A 22,426-nucleotide genomic window follows, 5' to 3' on the forward strand; every position below is an offset into this window, starting at 1 on the left:
GGAGCACTTTGAATCGGTGCCTCAAATGTTGGTTCAGAGTGCTCTTCATTGAGTTTCATAGCACCTGCAGAAATGGCAGTGCCTTAAAAGGGGTACTCTGCCCCTAGACATCTTATCCCGTATCCAAAGGATAGGGGATAGGTTGTCAGATCGCCGGGGTCCCACCTCTGGGGACCCCCGCAATATAGCAAGCAGCACCCACCTGTAACTGCTTCCGGAAGCGCTGGAGGATACGATGTCTAGGGGCGGAGTACCCCTTTAATGGAGTCACTTTACCTAATTCATATAATGTGTTCCTTCTTGTAGGGGAGGCAAGGAACAGACTCAAATGGGCTGATGGGAAAATAATTAAGAATGAAGTGGACATGCAGGTAACGTATTCCTTTAATTTTTTTTTTTTTTTTTTTTTTTTTTTTTTATAGCAGAGATTTGATTACTACCTTCATTTGTCTATTATGTATAGACCTTTCGAGGTTGGGTAGACTGAAAAGGTTTGTTCTTCTAAGGATAAGTGATGCCAAAGGTGTATTAGTAATTTTTCTAATTAATAAAAAATGCACACTTAAAGGAGTTCTCCAACTGAAATCTTTTATCCCCCGCTGTGCCTGGGCTGTAAAACTCTACATAATAAACTTTCACTTACCTGCCTACCATCCCCCGTTGTTCCGATATCGCCGCCCGTGCTCCGGTCCCTGTCAGCTTCCTCTTCCTGCGGGTCGGTGACTTCACTCTGCGCTCAGCCTGTCAGCGGCCGCGACAGGACATTGCTGTGGCCGCTGATAGGCTGAGCGCAGAGTGAAGTCACCGACTCGCAGGAAGTGGAAGAGACCAGGACGGCGATATCGGAACAACGGGGGATCGTAGGCAGGTAAGTGAAAGTTTATTATGTATAGTTTTACAGCCCGGGCACAGCGGGGGTTAAAAGTTTTAGCTTAGAGAACTCCTTTAAGCTGATCTTACATGCTTATAAAGAGGTTTGGAAATGGTTGTATTATGTATGGGGCCAACTTTACACTGCCCACAATGAAATAAGAAAAAAAGATTGCCCAGTGATCCACCATAGGTTGCTCCTCTCCAGCCCCTAAGAGCAACTCTGACACTGAACCTGACTCTGGTCTGCTGTATCCTACTAATCCCTCATTGGGGAATATTCTTATGGACCTAAGATCTTAGGATTCAAAATCATTCACCATCCAAAGATTCAGACCCCCCTATGTTTTCTGCTAGATAATTGCTTAGAATAATTTTGCGTGCGAGTGGTGAGAGTGCAATTTCTCATCCGCATTCCCTGCAGTTTTCTCAGAGCTTCCTTTGACCTGTCTGCTATTAACCTATGACCTCTCGCTCCGTTTGCCCACGCAGGTTCTTCATTTACTTGGCCCCAAGACAGAAGCCGATCTGGAAAAGAAACCCAAGGTATTTTGTTGACTTGTTGCGTCTGACAGTAAATAGGTGATTTGTGTGACCCTTGTATGACAGGTCACTTTGATGCACTGTAATCCTCCACAACAGCCGGCCAATTCTTTTACATTCCACCATCGGAGACGGTCAGTCTGCTCCTCATGCTGTAAAAGAACTTTCTGTAGGTCATTGCTTCCTGATTTAACCACCTCCAACAGTTAGACTTTATGCTACAGTTGAAGTTTTTTCAGGGAGATTACCTGTAATGCAATAATGTGATGCTAATGTATGGATAACCCCTGCTCTGATCTCACTGCCACTGATGGAAACAAAAAATTAGTAGTTTCCTAATATACTGTACATCTATATGCTCCATATACTGGAACTCAGCTATGCTACCATCTGCTTATCAGTAAAGTGTGTAGGTGACGGGGGAAGGGCAGGCGTCCTGCTGCTGCTGGTTTAGTGGGGGTACATAGCAGCATTTACTGAAATGTATTTAATTCAAACATTATATGACTGCATGGATTTTGCAGGTCAAGGTGGAGCACATGGTACATGCAGTGGTTGTTGGCTTGGGTATTTATTAAAGGGTAGTGTATCTTTTAAATCCTCGGTGAATACTTTAATGGTCTTTAATAGGCTGTAGTGTTATGCTTACATTATTTTAATGGGGGAGCATATCTGAGCCGGTGAGACTGCAAACCTATTTTGTAGCTGCTATAATAAGTAGAGGATATAGCACACAGAATGTATGTGCGCCGATATGTTGGAATCCCATGCTTGCTGTGCACCACTGCAGTGCACTCTAGTGGCCAAATGATCATTTACTTGATGTGCCTTGGAGATCGTCTATCTTTTTGAAAGATTCATCATACATTATTAGCTGCAGCTAGTGCTATGTCCACACTGGACTGACACTTTATTTTTTATTTTTTTATTTTTTTTACACCTATCTATTTTTCTGTACCCGGGGATGTTGGTCACCACCCCCATACTCTCCCCTCTTATTTTCTTTCACTTTAAACAATTGCCTGATAACAGAATGAATGCTGTCTCTGGAAAGGGAGTGGTGCAGAAGGCTTTGCCTGTGAGAGGGTTATCTAGGAAGATAACAGGAACAATAGTTGATGGGTTGTTTGATGTGCCTATTGATATGGCCACTTAAGCAGCACATAGAATGCAATGTTTGCACTTGGATGCCCCACCCTAGCCTTATCTTGGTATAACATCTTCACAAGTTACGATCTATTCATATGTCCAGTACTGCCACGTAGCTGCCACAGTTTGTCTTCCCCTGACCCCAGTATGCATTTTTTTTTATAAGAGAAGTATTGCAGAGCCTCTAATGATATAACAGGGTTTCAATAGGTGCAAAGTGTAATGCAACTCTTGTGGTTGTGTTGTGTGCAAAGACACAATTTATCAAGCATGTAGAAATATGGTATGGTGCAGCCTCTTAGTATCTGTATTCAGTCATCGATCCACCAACTAAATGTAAAACAGCAGAGGAAAAACCCTGCAGAATGGCAACTGTGTCTAGTTATACAGTGGAGGGGGCCCTTTGAGTCACAGCACTTAACGTTGAATATTTTTAACATTGATAAATTACATTTAGTTCAATATTAATGACCCTGAGCCCCAATTTTTAATTTTAATTTGCCTATTGTTAAACACCGTGGGTATAGGTGCCATTTGGGCAGCTCTGGTCTACAGGTTGCTAGCCTAACAAGAGCGCCTCCAAAATGTTATGCAGTGATCTAAACCCCCTAATCACCTTATCACTGTATCTGTAGAAATGTATAATCAGCCATATTGTCCCCCAGCTTTCCGAGATCTCTATCCCTCACTTGGTGCACACCACCTCTGTATGCTTTATTCATACTTTTTATCTTTTATTTTCTTGCATTCAGGTAGCGAAGCAGAAAGTTGTGGAGTCGGAGAAAAAAAATAATGCAGCTGTGAACTGTGAGTAACAACATATCTCTATTCTTTTACACTCCCTTTGACCTCTTTTTTTTTTTTTTTTCTTTTTACGAATACCACAGTCAAAAGACTTTCGGGTTTCCCGTCAAAGCTGCGTCCTCTTGTTAACCACATACCTGACATTCTTGTTGAGACACTGCCCTGAAACTTGTTAGTTACAACCTGCATAGAATTCTGTTCACATACTTATCTCCTCCCATGGTGCAGAGTGACTCTTCACTATCAGCAAGTAAAGACCGTTTACTTGGTAACGCGGCGGCTCAGCTTGTAATCCGAGAATATATCGGATGTTTTTTTTCCACGGTTGGCTTATGTTTATGGGAGATGTCACATTATGGTGCGTACAGCATTCCTGGGCTCATATATGTTAAATCAACCTGTTAATAATGAGAAATGAACCAGATTTTACTGGCTGACACAAACTACACTGAACTTCTAAGAAGTTTCTAATTCAACTAATCAGTTTCATATGGTTGTCCATAGGGGCAGTATTATAGTAGTTATAGAGTGGCGATACTGTTTTCTATATATTCTTGCCCATAGGTGACAGTATTATAACTGGTAGTCTTAACAGTAGGGGCAGAGTCTTAGAAGTTATAGTCTTGTCCAAAGTGGGCACTAATATTTATGGTGCCTCAATAAAATGTCTTAAAATTATAATTGATTGAAGTCTGACTGCTGGGACCCTCATTGCTAAAATGAATGGGCTCCAGTGATTCTAAGCAGTCTGTTATTTTAGCTCTGGAGGCTACACTTGACCTTTCACAGGAGACGCCAAATTAGCCCAGAGACTATGAGCCCCAGTATATTAAGGGGGTAAAGTGATTTGGGGGAATAGTAATCAAAACCTGTGAAAGGGAGAAGCTGACCAGTTGCCCATAGCAAACATTCTCATCTCCTCTTTAATTTTTTTAGAGGCGATCAGATTGTTTGCTATGGGCTACTCATAAAGCGTGCAGACAAGCGGGAGCCACTGTGGTGATGAACAGGACTGATAATTTAGCGGAGGCAGGACGTCAATTGTCTGATGTAAATGTTTATAAAGTTCTGACTGGTAATCCAACATTGGAGTTTAAGCAGAAAATTGATTATTACATTGTCTCATGTAGAAGATGGTACTATTTCCAGTAAAATCAGTAAAGCATTAATAGGAGATTATCCCTGCACACCTGTATTATATCTTCTTCCCAAAATCCACAAGGACCTCGACAGGCCTCCAGGGTGCCCGATCGTATCTGGGTCGGTCTCCCTGTTGCAACCCCTCGCGGTCCTTATGAATGATCATTTGCAACTTCTGATGAGAAAACTTCCGAGATGTCTTGTTGAGACCTCCAATTTTTTTTTTTTATTTTTTTTTTTTGAGACGCTTGAGTAGCATTCCAGCATCTGAGGTGGATATCATGTGCACTCTGGATGTCCAGCGTTCGTACAGGAATATACCTCATGATGAGGGAATCATATGTATATGTGAATTGCTATCTCATTCCTTATGGACCTACTATAGACATGGCACTTACTAGGAATTATTTTCGCTTTGATCAAACCTATTTGCAGACCTATGTAGTTTCTATGGGGTCCTCAGTGGCCCCCTAGTTTCGCTAATGCCTTCATGGCAGCTTTTGAGGATAAGCATACTTTTGTTGACCACCCCCACATGAACAGGCCATCGACGTGGCTTCGCTACGTGGATGACTTGTTCATGACATGGAAAGGGCATGAGAAATCATTGTTTGATTTCGTGGACACACTTAATAAAAAAAATAGTACTATTAAATTCTCAACTACAATCATAATGTCACAGTTTTTAGACTTTGAAATTACACGTACTATAGAAGGATTCAGTACCACAATTTATTCAAAACCGACAGATGTGAATAATACATTCACATAGAAAGTTTTCCAATAACTTTTTAAGGGCCTGCCTGGAAGCCAATTCTTTAGAGCAAAATGCATTTCCAGTTCAGACGAGGAAAATTAAGTAAAACTAAACTCATTAAAAAAATAATAAATTCTTAAAAAGGTTAGAACATCAAACAGGTTGCAAATGAAGGTGAGAAAGTAAAATGATGTCCAGAAAAGAATGATTATATAAAACTCGTAACCAGGACAATGAAAAAAGTGAAAAAAATTGCGTCATGTACCTAGAAATGTACGATAAAAGAGCACATATAGTGAAAACACAGACCGTGGGTGTATGCTGCTGTCTCTAGGAGGTGTGACACTATGGTAATAAAAAGTAATCTCCTCCCAGCAGGATATACCCGCCTCCAGGCCCTGAGCTAATCAGTTTAAGCTTAGTGTCTGAAGGAGGTGGACATGGTCTGGAATTCTCCAGACCAGGTCTTCTGATTTTTTTGTTTTCCTAGTATAGGGACATGTTAGTTTTTTTTTTTTATTCCCTTTTCTTTTCTGTTTTCAGGTGGGGACTCAGGGACTCCCGTTCCCTGTTTCCCCATTGCGAGTAAGGGGGCACAGACATTGCGTATATGCGCTGTTCACCCCCCCCCTCCCGCCAACGGTCAGCGTCTGGGTTGGTACCTCATGGGTCCAGGTCCCCCTATTTCCCTGCTCGCCTCGCTTGCGCATAGCAGCCAGGCGTGATGCAGGTAACTAAAGCTGACTGAAAACTTCACTGAAGACTCCATTAGGTAAGTTCTAGACCCCCTGTTTTTGGCCCACCTTTCAGGTTATGGGGCTGGCTTATACAGGGGCTGCACTTTTATTCTGGGGGAGCAGTGGCACCTGAGGGGGCATGTCATATATGGGGCTTTCACTGTGTGTGTGTGTGTTTGTGTTTTAGTGCGACTATATCCACAGCGCCTTATATGCGGCTGTCAGCCACGGCGCTGATACGGGCCGGGCGCTCTCAGCGCCGGCTTGCTTTCACTTGGCCAGCAGCGCTTTATATGCGGCTGACAGCCGCGACACTGGTACGGGCCTGGCGCTTTCAGCGCCGGCTTACGTACACTTTCTCTGCCAGTCTCTGCCGGCGTATAGGCCGCCCGCTCTATTCCCCCGAGCGCATATGCGGCTGACGTGCGCTCGGGACAAGGAGTGGGCGCCGTTACAGTTTCTTCTCGGCAGTCTATAGCTCCGCCCACAGGGCTGGGAGCTCTGAGGCACGAAGCAGCCTCAAATCAGCACCGTGGGCGCGTCTTTCAGTAAGAAGGGGTCAGTTAGTTAGTGCCTCGCTACAGGCACGCCCCTCTCTTCCTATTGGCTGGCCTGTTCCTTCACTCTAGCTGCACGGAGCCGATTTCTCCTCACTGCAGCTGACGGGGGACACAGACTAGGGTGAGAAAGTTCCTGTCTTTTTTCACATTATGTCCGTACCCAGAGCTGTTCCTCCCTCTAAACAGAAACCTGGAACTTCAGTGATTTATTTTGTCTGTAAGCACTGTAATACCAAGATGTCTGGCTCTGCTGAGCCCACTTGCCCTGCCTGCTCCACTGCACCCCCAGACCCCTTGTACCTCCTGATGCCCTTTCGGTTCCGGTGGGTTCAGCCGCTCCACCAGCCTGGGTTTCTTCCCTGACCCAGTATATGGCTGGCTTGACCCAAGTCTCCTGTTCGGTGGCTGAGGCCTCCCGGGAAGTGGTGTCCGCCTTGAAGGGTTCTTCCCTGCGCAGGGCCTCTGATAGGGCCCGCTCCTCGTCTCCACATACTTCACGCTCTCACAAGCGTACTAGGGGTGCCTCGTCTGACTCTTCCATTGAGTCTTCAGATAGACGTGAGCGTTCCCCTCGTGGGTCCCGCCCCCCCCCGTCGTCTGGGCACAAACGTCGCTCCTCCAGAGGACATTCTCGGAGTCGCCGCTCTGCCACACCAGAGCCGCGTACCCGGTCAGGATCACCCCCCTCCAGGACTGCCTCTACTAATTCACATTCCCCTGGTGGACGAGGCTTCCGAGCCGGCATCTGACTCAGAGGACCGCTGGAACTCATTTGCAACGGTGAACTCATTGGTGACAGCCATAAGAGAAATTTTTCACTTAGAGCACTCAGGATCTTCGGATGTCAATCCAGGAGTATCCTTTCATCGTGCTAAGCCAGCACCTCAAAGGTTCAGCTCTAACGCTGACTTTGACTACATTCTGGAATCTGCATGGAAACATCCAGACAAGAGGTTCCCGGGAATCAAGACTATTCAAGAACGTTATCCATTTGACAAGGACTTTGTCACTAAGGTGGTTTCCCCTCCCTCAGTGGATCCACCAATCTCCCGGATCTGTAAGGCGACTACACTGCCTACGGCAGATGCTGCTGCCTTCAAGGATCCCAGGGACAAGAAGGTAGAATCCTTAGCGAAGGTTGCCTCTGAAGCAGCTGGCTCTTCTCTTCTTCCCATCTTTGCCTCGACATGGGTGTCCAAGGCCCTGTCGGAGTGGTGCCAAAAGCTCCATCAGGATATCTTAGCGGGATCCCCCCCCCCCCCCAGAGGATCTATCTGCTCTGGCTCTCCAATGCTCTAAAGCTGGGGACTTCCTGTGCGCAGCTTCCATGCAGTCAGCCCGTTGTTCTGCCTTTGCTGTGGGTCACCTAGCGGCTCTCCGCCGCTCTATGTGGCTTAAAGCTTGGAATGCTTCCGCTTCTAAAAGGTCTCTCACGGGTGGCCGTCTTTTTGGCAAACGCTTTGATGAGATTATCTCTGAGGCAACGGGAGGTAAGAGTTCCTTGTTACCTCCAAAATAAGGCCCGCCCTACTTCTCAAAGGAAGTCCTTTTCCTTTCGGTCCTTTCGGACCTCTGGCTCCAGCAAAGGGTCCGGGCAGGCGCCCTCGCGGGACAAGAAGGCTCCCTCATTCCGGGCACACCCGTCTTGGAAGTCTGACTCCAACCGGTCCCGCCATTTTGCGGCCAAATCAGGCAACTGCAAACCCACTTCTGCATGAAGTGAGGCCCCCACCCGCAGTTTCTTCTCGGGTGGGAGGTCGTCTTTCTTTTATGAGACATCTGGACTTCACACATTCTGGACTCTTGGTTCAGGGACGTGGTGTCCAACGGTTACCGAATCGAATTCACCTCCCTTCCGAGGCCCCCGAGTCTCCTCCTCCTGGCGAAGCAATTTCGAGCTGCTCTCCAGTCTCTGCTTCTCCAGGGGGTCAGTGTTCCCGTTCCTCCAGGGGAACGGTTTCGGGGTTTCTATTCAAATATTTTTGTGGTCCCCAAGAAGGACGGTTCTGTGCGACCAATCCTAGACCTCAAGCGTCTCAACCATCACCCTCTTATCTGCCACTTCCGAATGGAATCTCTCCCCTGGAACAAGGGGAGTTCCTTTCATCGGTGGACATCAAGGATGCTTACATCCATGTGCCAATATTTCCAGGCCATCATCTGTACCTCCGCTTTGCGGTTCCGGAGGGACACTTAATATTCGTAGCCCTCCCCTTTGGTCTAGCCACGGCTCCTCGGGTCGAGGGGAATCTCGGAGATACCCTATCTGGACGACATTCTCATCAAGGCTCCAACCAGAGCCCAGACTCTGGAGAATCTGGACGTCACTCTCCACACTCTGACTCGCTTCGGGTGGATGGTCAACCGGGACAAGTCAGTCCTCCGTCCTACCCAGTCTCTAACCTTCCTGGGACTTCAATTCGACACGACCTCTGCCCGAATTTGTCTTCCGCCGGACAAACGTCTGGCGCTTCGGTCGGGGGTCCGCTCCCTTCGGACTCAGGTCTCAGTCTCCATCCGCACTTTTATGAAAGTCCTGGGTCGGATGGTGGCAACTATGGAGGCCGTACCCTTTGCCCAGTTTCATTACCGCCCTCTTCAACTGGCGATTCTCTCTCGATGGAACTGGTTTCCTTTGTCCCTCGATCGTCAGATTGTTCTCCCTCGCAGGGTTAGTCAGTCTCTGCTCTGGTGGCTCCGCTCCCCCCCTTCTTCTCCAAGGGCGGTTGTTTCTTCCCCTTTACTGGCAGGTTGTTAAAACGGATGCCAGCCTGTCTGGCTGGGGCAGCGTGTCCAGGGATTGGACGGTTCAGGGACTCTGATCTCCCCAGGAGACCCTTCTTCCGATTAACATATTGGAATTACGGGCGATTCTTCTTTGTCTTCTTCATTGGGAGTCCCGTCTTCAGTTTCGTCCTGTCCGCGTTCAGTCGGACAACGCCACGGCCGTGGCATACATAAATCGACAGGGCGGCACTCTCACCTCTTCAGCCATGGCCGAGGTGACCGAGATTCTCACCTGGGCGGAGAGCAAGGTTCCAACATTCCTGGAATGCTCAACTGGGAAGCTGACTTTCTCAGTCGGTCCTCACCCGACCCCGGCGAGTGGTCTCTACATCCGGAGGTCTTCGCGCAGCTCTGCGAGCTCTGGGGCATTCCGGACGTGGACCTCTTCGCGTCCCGGCTTAATCGGAAGATCCTTCCTTTTGTGTCCAAGTCCCGGGACCCTCGGGCTCTGGCCGTGGACTCCCTAGTGATTCCTTGGGCTGGGTTTGCCCTACCCTATCTGTTCCCTCCTCTTCCGCTCCTTCCCAGGGTGCTGAGGAAGCTCAAAGCAGAGGACGTCCCCGCCATTCTGGTAGCTCCAGATTGGCCCCGAAGGTCGTGGTACGCCGACATAGTCAGGCTCCTGGACGACGCTCCACTGCGCCTTCCGCTCCGCCCGGACCTGCTCTCTCAGGGTCCTCTTTGCCACCCCAATTTACAGTCGCTGCATTTGACGGCGTGGCCGTTGAGACCGCGGTTTTGAGGGCCGGCGGGTTCTCTTCCCAAGTCATTCACACCATGCTCAAGGCTCGTAAGCCCGTACTTGGCAGTCTTATTTTCGTTGGTCTGAAGCTCAGGACTTCTCCCCGGTAACCTTCTCGGTCCCCGTCTTCTCTCCTTTTTGCAGTCTGGGTTGGAACTGGGTTTGTCTCTCAGTTCACTTAAAGGTCAGGTTTCGGCCCTTGCTGTTCTTTTCCAGCGGCCCCTGGCTTCTAATTCTCATGTCCGAACCTTCCTTCAAGGAGTGGCGCACGCTGTTCCTCCTTACCGTTCACCCTTTCCCCCTTGGGGCTTGAATTTGGTTCTGAGTTCCCTCCAGGGTGCTCCCTTTGAGCCCCTTAGAGAAGTATCTCTCGGCCTCCTTTCTTGGAAAGTGGCGTTTCTTGTTGCTATCACCTCCATCCAGAGGGTGTCTGAATTGGCAGCTCTTTCCTGCTATTCTCCATTTCTGGTGATTCACCAGGACAAGGTTGTTTTCCGGCCAGATGCTTCCTTTTTGCCTAAGGTGGTCTCGGCCTTTCATCTCAATGAGGACATTGTCCTCCCGTCCTTTTGTCCTGCTCCTTCTCATCCTAAGGAGCGCTTACTACACAAGCTGGATCTAGATCGGGCTGTTCGGTATTATCTCTCCATCACTTGTTTGTTTCGTCGGTGTGATTCCTTTTTTGTCCTTACTAAAGGTCGTCGACAGGGACAACCTGCTTCCAAGGCCACCATTTCTCGGTGGATTCGGTCCGCCATTTCGTAAGCCTATCGCTGTAAGGAAAGGATTCCTCCGTTCATGGTTGTGGCTCATTCTACCCTTTCTGTTGGGGCATCCTGGGCTCTCCAGAATAGAGCCTCGGCCTCGCAGATTTGCAAGGCGGCTACCTGGTCGTCTTTGCACACTTTCTCGAGGTTTTACCGAGTTCATACTTTCGCATCGGCTGATGCTAGTCTGGGTCGTAAAGTGTTGCAGGTGGCAGTGGATCGGCCGTCTGCCTGACTGCTTATCTGCCCACCCAAGGGACTGCTTTGGTACGTCCCACGGTCTGTGTCCCCCAATGGAGCCGATAGAGAAAAGGAGATTTTTGTTTACTTACCGTAAAATCTCTTTCTCGAAGGATCCATTGGGGGACACAGCTCCCGCCCTTTTTGGGATTTTCCTTTTGTTCTCTGTCCGAGGGTGTGTTCAGTTATGTTTTTTCTTCTGGTTCTTGGACAGTTTTGTGTTTTTCTTTGACCTGTTGGTCTCCTCCTATTGCTCTGGAACTAAAACTGATTAGCTCAGGGTCTGAAGGCGGGTATATCCTGCTAGGAGGAGCCAACTTTTTTTTATTACCATAGTGTCACACATCCTAGAGACAGCAGCATACACCCACGGTCTGTGTCCCCCAATGGATCCTTCGAGAAAGATATTTTACGGTAAGTAAACAAAAATCTCCTTATTTTGCAGACTGACAAAAAATATGGTAAACTGTTCAAAGAAAGGCCCTTTCTTGCATAGAAAAAAAAAGGTCCATCCATCTCACTGCTCTGCGGGGTCTCTACTCGTCTCCTACTGCTTCTCTCAAGCTCCCTCATGCTCCTTCTACAACTTTCCCACTGCTTAATGGTACCTGCCAGGGATGTCTGCTCTTCCCCTCTGGTCTTTGCTTTATGTTTCGAACCTTTGGTGTCTGTGATTAGGGGGGGACCCGGATATCACTGGCATCTCTCTACATGATAGGGAGTTTAAGATTTGCCTTTTTTGCTGATGATGTGCTCTTAACGCGCTCTCACCCCTTACTCTCCCTTCCTTTGCTCTTTGTGCCTATGGGGTGGTCTCTGGCTATAAAGTTAATCTCTCTAAAACTGAGTCACTACCTCTCAAATTGCCTCTATCCTTATCTTCCCTTCTCCTCTTAAACTATTCTTTCAAGTGGTCCTCTTTTGCCATTAAATACCAAGGGGTGTATATCACTTCTCGCTACTCCTCTCTTTATTCTAACTACCTCCCCCTCTTTAGGAATCTTGAAAAACGGCGGTCGCAATACATCTCCTTTTTTGTCCGAATTGCAGCGGTTAAGATGACGATCCTCCCGAAACTACTCTACTTTTTAAGGACGTTGCCTACCCGGGTTCCGTTGATGGCCCTTCGCTCTTTTCAGTCGTCTGTTTTCTAATTTATTTGGGATGGGAAGAGGCATCTTCTGCCAATGTCGGTTATGATGGCTGGTAGGCACATGGGGGGTTTAGCTGTTCCTGATGTTACAAAATATTACTGGGCTGCTCATCTGCGCAACCTCTTGGCATGGTCTACGTATCATGCTTATAGCCGCTGGATGGAACTGGAAAATCTGTGGTTAGCCCCGGTCCACCCTTATTCTCTTCTCTGGTCCCCTCCAGCATAAGCTATTTCTCCCTCCCCTCTCCTAGCTCCCATGGGTTTTTCTAGATATGTCTGGGGTTATTGTTCTAGGAAGATCCGACTGTTTTCTCCTATCTCCCCTCTACGGTCTTTCCTCTTTCATCCTGCTTTTCCCTCTGTTATGTCCTCCATTATGGTGCGGGCGTGGGGTTCCTGGGGTCTACTCTGTTGGGCGAACATCGTTGACCCTATCTCTTGTTCCCGATTACCTTTTGAGGCGCTGGCATCTCGCTGGGATCTCCCCTCTTCTGAGCGTTTTTGCTACCTACAATTACAGCACTTTTTGTCCTCCTCCTACTGGCTCTGTATCGGTTTCTCTGCCTACTGGCTTTGAGCAGTTATGCCGTGGTGGACCTCAGGTGAGGTGCCTTCTCTCCGATATCTACTCTCTGCTGATTCAGCCCTCGGACGGTGAACCCCCGTCCCACCGTTATATGGCCCGTTGGGAGGAGGCCTTGTATACTGCCATTACACTGTCCCAGTGGAGGGTAATTTGGGAAAGGGCATTCAAGGCTTCTATATGTACTGCTTACAAGGAAACCCAATATAAGATGCTTATGGGCTGTTATCGCACCCCTGAACTTATGGATAGACTTAACCCTTCTATCCCTCCTCAGCTCTGGAGCTGCGTGATGGGATTCGGCACGGTCTTCCATATTTTCTGGTCCTGTCCCCTTCTGGCAGACTATTGGAAAAAGGTGCAGCACCTCCTTCTCGGGGCTCCGGGTGTCTTGGTCACTCTAGATCCTCTGATTTATCTTCTCCACCTCTCTCATCCTACTTTGTCTAAGAGACCCTTTAACCCCTTAAGGACCAGGCCATTTTACACCTTAGGACCAGAGCGTTTTTTGCACATCTGACCACTGTCACTTTAAACATTAATAACTCTGGAATGCTTTTAGTTATCAATCTGATTCCGAGATTGTTTTTTCGTGACATATTCTACTTTAACATAGTGGTAACATTTTGTGGTAACTTGCATCCTTTCTTGGTGAAAAATCCCAAAATTTGATGAAAAATTAGAAAATTTTGTATTTTCTAACTTTGAAGCTCTTTGCTTGTAAGGAAAATGGATATTCAAAATATTTTTTTATTTTATTCACATTTCCAATATGTCTACTTTATGTTTGCATCATAAAATTGACGTGTTTTTACTTTTGGAAGACACCAGAGGGCTTCAAAGTTCAGCAGCAATTTTCCAATTTTTCCCAAAATTTTGAACCTCGCTTTTTTTCAGAGACCAGTTCAGGTTTGAAGTGGATTTGAAGGGTCTTCCCATTAGAAATACCCCACAAATGACCCCATTATAAAAACTCCACCCCCCAAAGTATTCAAAATGACATTCAGTAAGTGTTTTAACCCTTTAGGTGTTTCACAGGAATAGCAGCAAAGTGAAGGAGAAAATTCACCATCTTCATTTTTTACACTCGCATGTTCTTGTAAACCCAATTTTTTAATTTTTACAAGGGGTAAAAGGAGAAAATGTATACTTATATTTGTAGCCCAATTTCTCTCGAGTAAGCACATACCTCGTATGTCTATGTAAAGTGTTCGGCGGGCGCAGTAGAGGGCTCAGAAGCGAAGGAGCGACAAGGGGATTTTGGAGAGTACGTTTTTCAGAAATGGTTTTTGGGGGGCATGTTGCATTTAGGAAGCCCCTATGGTGCCAGAACAGCAAAAATAACCCACATGACAAACAAAGTTTGTTTCCAGCATTTAGCAATAAGAGTCTTGGCAGCCAGGACAATGTGACACGTCCCCTGACGAAGCCCATACGCGAAACTTGCGTTGGGGTGTTGGTGCTTGGTGTTCCTGGCCTTTGGGTATATGACAGGTAGTCTTTTTAGATATTACCCATCTTGGGTCCCTATTTATGTTTGTTACATTGCGTTGCTGCTCCCCATGTTACATCAATGTACGTTAAATATTATATCTATTGTTATGATATCATGAAGTGTGCAGCCGTGCCAGTCTTACATTATGTATGTTCTTGACTGAATGCCTATATCGCCCATACCAGGTCCACTGGCACTTGTTGTCTCCTGCGTAAGGTCATCCTCTGCCTTTTACTATTTTTAAATTGTTTGTTTTTTATTGTCTAATAAAGATTGTTATACTTTTTGAAATAATATTAGTATTTTGGGTCTCTTTGTTTTTGGCTATATATTGGTACCCCCGGGACCTACATACGGCACGTATTGTTTTGCCGTTTTGTTGTTTGGCTAAATTGAGTTGTAGTTTTGCAACATCTTGAGGGTTACAGTTTAGAGACCACTATAGTGGTCTCAGACTGTAGCCCTCCAGATGTTGCTAAGTAACTCACCGACTTCCGTTGGATCCAGGGAGCTGCGTCGCGGTCCTCTTCTTCCGCCGATCGTCGCCCGCTGCCGCCGCTGATCGTCGCCGCTGCCGTCGCCGATGGGTAAGTGGATCTTCGGCGCCGGTCCCTGTCGGTTTCCTCGTCCTGCCCCGCCTATTGTGGGAGGGCAGGACGGGGAAACCGAAAGTAAACCCCTCTGCCCCCGATCTGCTATTGGTGGTCGCGTCTAGACCACCAATAGCAGAGATAGGAGGGGTGGCAACCCTGCCACCTCACTCCTATCGCTACAGGGGGATCGTGGGTGTCTAGGACACCCGCGATCCCCCTTCTATTCCGGGTCACCATAGACCCGTATGACCCGGAATCGGCGCAAATCGCAAGTGTGAATTCACTTGCGATTTGCGCCGATCGCCGACATGGGGGGGGGTCTAATGACCCCCCCTGGGCATTTGCGCCGGGTGCCTGCTGATAGATATCAGCAGTCACCCCGGCGCGATCCCCGCCCGGCGCGCGGCGGAGACCGAAATTCCCACGGGCGTACAGGTACGCCCTTGGTCCTTAAGTACCAGGGAGCAAAGGCGTACCTGTTCGCCCTTGGTCCTTAAGGGGTTAAGCTCTTCATGCACATTGTCCTGGCTGCCAAGACTCTTATTGCTAAATGCTGGAAACAAACTCTTCCTCCCTCTGAGATTGATTTGCTGGCTCGTATTCGTGAAATCCGCTCCCTGGAATTTCTTACTGCTTCTCTAAATAATTCTATTCTCTCTCTCTCTCCTTTCTGTCTGGGAGCCATGGGATCGCTACTCGGACCGGCAACCTCTTTGATTCTTTCTTCCCCATCTGGCTTCTCTTTTTTTTTTTTTTTTTCTCTCTCTTGTCCCTCCCTTTTCTGTTTGTGTTTTGTTTGTATGTTTGTCTTGTGCCCCCCTCTGTTGTTTGTGGTATTTCTATGTTGGGGTGGCTATTGCAACAGCTTGAGCGCCCTGTCCTGTTTAGATCACCTTGCCGTTAGCACCCTGATGTTAGAGCTCATGCCTTGCTTTAATGACCTCATTTGGTTTTTCTGAGCTTGTCCTTATGCTACTGTTTGCTTTTCTTATTCTACGGTTACCGTATATACTCGAGTATAAGCCGAGTTTTTCAGCACGATTTTTCGTGCTGAAAACACCCCCCTCGGCTTATACTCGAGTGAACTCTCCACCCGCATTGGTCTTCAACCTGCAGACTTCCAGAGGTTTCAAAACTACAACTCCCAGCAAGCCCGGGCAGCCATCGGCTGTCCGGGCTTGCTGGGAGTTGTAGTTTTGAAACCTCCGGAGGTCCGCAGGTTGAAGACCACTGCGGCCTTCAACATCATCCAGCCCCCTCTCACCCCCTTTAGTTCTGAGTACTCACCTCCGCTCGGCGCTGGTCCGGTGCTGCAGGACTGTCCGGAGAGGAGGTGGTCCGGTGGGATAGTGGTTCCGGGCTGCTATCTTCACCGGGGAGGCCTCTTCTAAGCGCTTCGGGCCCGGCCTCAGAATAGTCATGTTGCCTTGACAACGACGCAGAGGTGCGTTCATTGCCAACGTACTTCTGCGTCGTTGTCAAGGCAACGCCTCTATTCCGGGCCGGAAGCGCGGAGAAGAGGCGCCCCCAGTGAAGATAGCAGCCCGGAACCACTATCCCACCGGACCACCTGCTCACCGGACAGCCCTGCAGGACCGGACCAGCGCCGAGCGGAGGTGAGTACTCAGAACTAAAGGGGGTGAGAGGGGGCTGGATGATGTTGAAGGCCGCAGTGGTCTTCAACCTGCGGACCTCCGGAGGTTTCAAAACTACAACTCCCAGCAAGCCCGGACAGCCGATGGCTGCCCGGGCTTGCTGGGAGTTGTAGTTTTGAAACCTCTGGAGGTCCGCAGGTTGAAGACCACTGAGGGCGAATGATGAGAAGAGGATGATGAAGGGGGGGGGGGGGTGGGGATGATGACAAGGGGATGATGAAGGGGGAGCGTGGGATGATTACAAGGGGATGATGAAGGGGGGGGATGTGTGGGATGATAAGGGGATTGAAGGGGGGATGATGAAGGGGGGATGATGAAGGGGGGATGTGTGGGATGATAAGGGGATGATGAAGGGGGGATGTGTGGGATGATGACAAGGGGATGATGATGAGGATGTTAATGACGGGTCTGGATGATGACAGGGGGGGGATGAGGTATTTCCCACCCTAGGCTTATACTCGAGTCAATAACTTTTCCTGGGATTTTTGGTTGAAATTAGGGGTCTCGGCTTATACTCGGGTCGGCTTATACTAGAGTATATACGGTACTCTTAGTTGTTTGCTTATTTGTAACCTTTATTGGCTCCAGGGCTTTGACCCTTTTTGGATGTTGATTATTTGTGTTTTGTCTTGGATTATATATATGAAAAATTATTTAATAAACATTTCAGTTGAAAAAAAAAAAAGGCCATCCATAGGTGAAAAACTAATAAAATGTGGCCAAACCTTTTTGTCTGCTAAACGCAAAAAAACCTTTCCTTGTCTGAACTGCACTCATTGCAGTGGAATTAGAAAGCTTTAACCACCCGTCTAAAGGCTTTTTAAAGGGGTTATCCAGGAAAAAACTTTTTTTTTTTATATATATCAACTGGCTCCAGAGAGTTCGGGTGCGTTCACACGGAGTAATTCAAGAGGAATTTACTCGAGTAATTCCTATTGAATTCTCCGCTCCAAATTAACATCTCCTCTGCCAATTGACTTTAATGTTTTTTTTCCGCTGTCCTGTTCACACTGCGGAAATTCTGCTAGCGGAATTCCGACGCTGAATTCCATTCCACTTGAAGAATGAGCATGTTCATTCTTCAAGCGGAATCCGCTAGCAGAAATCAATAGAAGTAAAAAAAAAAATAAAAAAAAAAAATTCCGCCTGACGTTTTCGTGTGGAATTTGCATGGAAATGGCTGAAAAACCCTTCACTTCTTTCTCCCCCATTTCCGTGCGCGAAAATAAAATTTTTGCCGCCCGTAAATTTTTTGCCGTGAATTACTCTTGATTTACTATGTGTGATTGCACCTTTTAAAGGGGTAGTCCAGTGGTGAAAAACGTATCACCTATCCTAAGGATAGGAGATAAGTTTGAGGTCGCGGGGGGTCCGACCGCTGGGGCCCCCTGCGATGTCTCTGTACGGGTCCCCGGCTCTCGGTCCAGATAGCGGGTGTCGACCCCCGCACGAAGCGGCGGCCGACGCCCCCTCAATACATCTCTATGGCAGAGCCGGAGATTGCCGAAGGCAGCGCTTCGGCTCTGCCATAGAGTTGTATTGAGGGGGCGTGTCGGCCGCCGCCTCGTGCAGAGGTCGACACGCCCCCTTCCCGCGGGCTGTCGGGGCTCCGTACAGGAGATCGCAGGGGGCACCAGCGGTCGGACCCCCCGCGATCTGCAACTTATCCCCTATCCTTAGGATAGGGGATAAGTTGCTCACCACTGAGTCACCACTGGACTACTCCTTTAAACAGATTTGTAAATTACTTCTATAAAAAAAATCTTAATCCTTTCAGTACTTATGATCTGCTGAAGTTGAGTTGTTCTTTTCTGTAGAAGTGCGCTCTGCTGACCCGTGTCTCGGGAACTGTCCAAAGTAGAAGCAAATCCCCATAGCAAACCTCTTCTATTTTGTGCAGTTCCCGAGACAAGCAGAGATGTCAGCAAAGAGCACTGTTGCCAGACAGAAAAGAATAACTCAACTTCAGCAGCTGATCATTATTGGAAGGCGTAAGATTTTTTTTTAATAGAAGTAATTTACAAATCTGTGTGTGTATATGTGTATATGTGTGTGTGTGTGTGTGTATGTATATATATATATATATATATATATATATATATATATATATTTATTTTTATATTTATTTTTATATTTATTTTTATATTTATTTTTATATTTATATTATATTTATATAATATAATATAATATAATATATTATGAGTGTGTGTGTTTCCCGGAATACCCCTTTAATACATCAAAAAGTATTTTACACTTGTCAAACTAAGAACGTAATATGTATGCTCAAATGTCCGTGCGGACATTTGTAGGACAGACTGCTTGGTCTATAAAAACTCTGCTGACAGAACATAAAACGTTAATTATAAAAGGTGTTAAAACAGAAACTGTAGATACATTTAATATGGCGAAAGTACTGTAGCCAGACATTTTCGTGAACATAACTATCCAATAAAAACATTGAAATGGTTAATACTGTAAGAAGTACCTGAAGTAGCAAATGTTAACCTTGAAGGGTTACTCCAGTGGAAAACTTTTGTATTTTTATTTTATTTTTTTAAATGAACTGGTGAATGAAAGTTAAACAGATTTGTAAATTACTTCTATTAAAAAATCTTAATCCTTTCAGTACTTTTTAGCAGTTGTTTGCTACAGAGGAAAATCTTTTAATAGCAGTAATTTACAAATCTGTTTAACTTTCTGGCACCAGTTGATTAAAAAAATAAAAAATAAAAAGTTTTCCGCAGAAGTACCCCTTTAATAAGCGACGTCTGTTACAAAAAATAATGTTATTGGATAACTGAACTTGAAAGTGTAGTCCCGAAAGGGGTGAATGAGGTCTGCAGTTCTAAATCATTTTTATAACCCCATTAGATGCTATTGATATTTTTGTGTATGTATGCATTATGTAAATGGTTATTCTCAATTGGTGTCTATAGTTGGGCTACTTAACCTCTTCAGGACGAAGGGCATAAGCATACGCCCTGCATCCTGAGTCCTTAAGGACGGAGGGCGTATGTATACCCCCGTGGGAACTCGGGTCCCCGCCGCTAGCCGGTCGGGGACTGGACCGGGGATCGGACTGGATCGGGATCCCCCTGAAGGGATAGTAGATAGTTGCCACCCCTCCTATCCCTGCTATTGGTCGTCTAGAAGCGCCGATCAATAGCAGATCGGGGGGGGGGGGTTAAAGTTCGGTTCCCCCGTCCTGCCCACCGACGGCCATCCGGGCAGAACGGGGGAACTGTATCGGGACCGGCGGCGGTGGAGGTCCCTTACCTGACCGGCGGCGGCGGGCGGCGAAGAGATGCGGCTCCCTTGTGGCTCCCTGGTGAATACTACGGAAGCCGGTGAGTAGTTGCCTAGCAACATTTGGGGGGGGGCTAAAGTTTGGAGACCACTATACAGTACTCTCTAAACTGTAGCTTTTTCTCCTTTTACCCTTTATGAAAAGGAAAAGTTGGGGTCTACATCAGCCGGTTAGTGTAAAAATAAAAAAAAACACTAACATGCTGGTGTTGCCCTATACTTTTTATTTTCACAAGAGGTAAAAGGAAAAAAAGACACCCCCCAAAATTTGGAACGCAAATTCTCCTGAGTACGGAAATACCCCATATGTGGGCGTAAAATGCTCTGCGGGCACACAACAAGGCTCAGGAGTGAGAGCGCACTATGTACATTTGAGGCCTAAATTGGTGGTTTGCACAGGGGTGGCTGATATTACATCGGTTCTGACATAAACGCAAAAAAAGAAATACCCACATGTGACCCCATTTTGGAAACTACACCCCTCACGGAATGTAACAAGGGGTATAGTGAGCCTTAACACCCTACAAGTGTTGGACGAATTTTTGTAAAATTTTACAAAAATTCTGGTGTCACCCTAAATTTTTCATTTTCACAAGGAAAAATAGGAAAAAAAGCCCCCCCCAAATTTGTAACCCCATTTCTTCTGAGTATGGAAATACCACATGTGGATGTAAAGTGCTCTGCTGGCGAACTGCAATGCTCAGAAGAGAAGGAGCGCCATTGGAATTTTGAAGAGAAAATTTGTCCGGAATTGAAGGCCACATGTGTTTACAAAGCCCCCATAGTGCCAGAAATATGGAAGCCCCCCCCCCCACATGTGACCCCATTTTGGAAACTACACCCCTCACATAATGTAATAAGGGGTGCAGTGAGCAGTTACCCCCCCACAGGTGTCTGACAGATTTTTGGAACAGTGGTCTGTGAAAATGAAAAATGTAATTTTTCATTTGCACAGCCCACTGTTCCAAAGATCTGTCAAATGTGGGGTGTAAATACTCAATGCACCCCTTATTAAATTCTGTGGGGGTTCTAGTTTCCAAGATGGGGTCACATGTGGGGGGGGGGGTCCACTGTTCTGGCACCACGGGGGGGCTTTGTAAATGCACAAGGCCCCCAACTTCTATTCCAACCAAATTCTCTCTCCATAATCTCAATGGCGCTCCTTCTCTTCTGAGCATTGTAGTGCGCCAGCAGAGCACTTTACGTCCACACATGGGGTATGTCCATACTCAGAAGAAATGGGGCTACACATTTTGGGAGGCATTTTCTCCTATTACCCCTTGTAGAAATGTAAAATTTTGGGAAAAAACAGCATTTTAGTAAAAAAAAAACTGCCTCGACCAGTATAGCAGGGAGAAGGTGGAGCTCAGGCTCCTTACATGACACTGTGCTCATCCTATGACCGGCCAAGGCAGGACATCGCTGCGGCTGGCAATACTCTGCCTGCAGTGTGATGATCCATGCATACAGAAGGAAGGAAACTGGACTGGAGGCCCGAACAGCTATAGTGGAGGAACAGAGGAAGGTGAGTTAATGTATTTTTTTTGTGTTTGTTGTTTTTTTGCAGCCCAGGCACAATGGGATTAAACATTTTTTTTCCACAATATTACTCCTTTTTAAACAAGGGCCTATAGAAAATAGGTAGGCCAGATTAGAGCACCAGTTCAAAATGTAGCTTAGAATTATATGTATTGCCGCAATCCTGAAGCTTCCCTAACTTTTTGTAAGATAGTTCTACTTTACTATGATTGTCTGATGGTCCAGCACCTATCTGGCTGCATTCATGCCAGATTAAATGTACATGTAACTATAACTGCTATTAAATGGTGTGCAAAGGGTTATTTTCTGGGCTGGCAGTTCACTCACTCTTTTATACCAGTAGCACTGAGGATTGTTTATACAGCAATTAGAGTCGGCTGGTAACAAGATGGCCCAATTTTCAAGGGGCCTCTGCGGGCTGCGAGAGGAGTCTGACGATTTTCTCCTGAGGTGCTAGAAGGTGACATTAAGACGCTGCCTTCTGCCAATTGGGGGGGTTCCCTGCTCACAAGGAACAAACTGCATTATTGATGGGTTGGCTTCCCCCCCCCCTCTTTTTAGTAAGGCTTGTAACTTTATGGTCAAGATCTGGCTAAGAAGAGAGAGACGTGGCGCTCCTCCCGGCAGGCGTCACCTGTTTAGTCACGTTGCATTTGTATTTAAATCAAAAAGCAATTGTCTTAGCAGCTCCAAGGAATAAAGCGAGAGTAAGGGGACTAATATTATGGACATGGGTGTTTCTTTGGTCAACTGCCTGGAAAAGCTATTTGGCAAGGAATATGAACGGGGAAAGATATCTACTGTACTGAACCCATTTAGCATGTTTTTGTCTCCTGGACAGATGGCCTAAAAGGGAATGGTGCTTGCATTGCACACCCCTACAAGTTCCCCTTTAAGTCTCTTCTTTAAAGGGGTATTCCAGGGATTTTTTTTTATTGGACTATGCTACAGGGGCTGTAAAGTCAGTGTAGTTCATAATGTAGTGTTTGTACCGGTCTTTGGT

At 46.8% G+C, this 22,426-nt stretch overlaps 1 protein-coding gene across 1 annotated transcript in view; it reads left to right on the forward strand.

The window, feature by feature from the left end:
- Positions 1–22,426, forward strand: part of QARS1 (glutaminyl-tRNA synthetase 1) — a 100,540-nt gene that overhangs the window by 14,425 nt on the left and 63,689 nt on the right. The window contains exons 5-7 of the mRNA XM_056524780.1: positions 307–371; positions 1,363–1,416; positions 3,315–3,369. Of these exons, the coding sequence (XP_056380755.1) occupies positions 307–371; positions 1,363–1,416; positions 3,315–3,369 (174 nt within the window). The remainder of the gene's footprint in view (positions 1–306; positions 372–1,362; positions 1,417–3,314; positions 3,370–22,426) is intronic.

The sequence above is a fragment of the Hyla sarda genome, chromosome 6, assembly GCF_029499605.1.
Source record: "Hyla sarda isolate aHylSar1 chromosome 6, aHylSar1.hap1, whole genome shotgun sequence".
NCBI classification, from domain to species: domain Eukaryota; kingdom Metazoa; phylum Chordata; class Amphibia; order Anura; family Hylidae; genus Hyla; species Hyla sarda.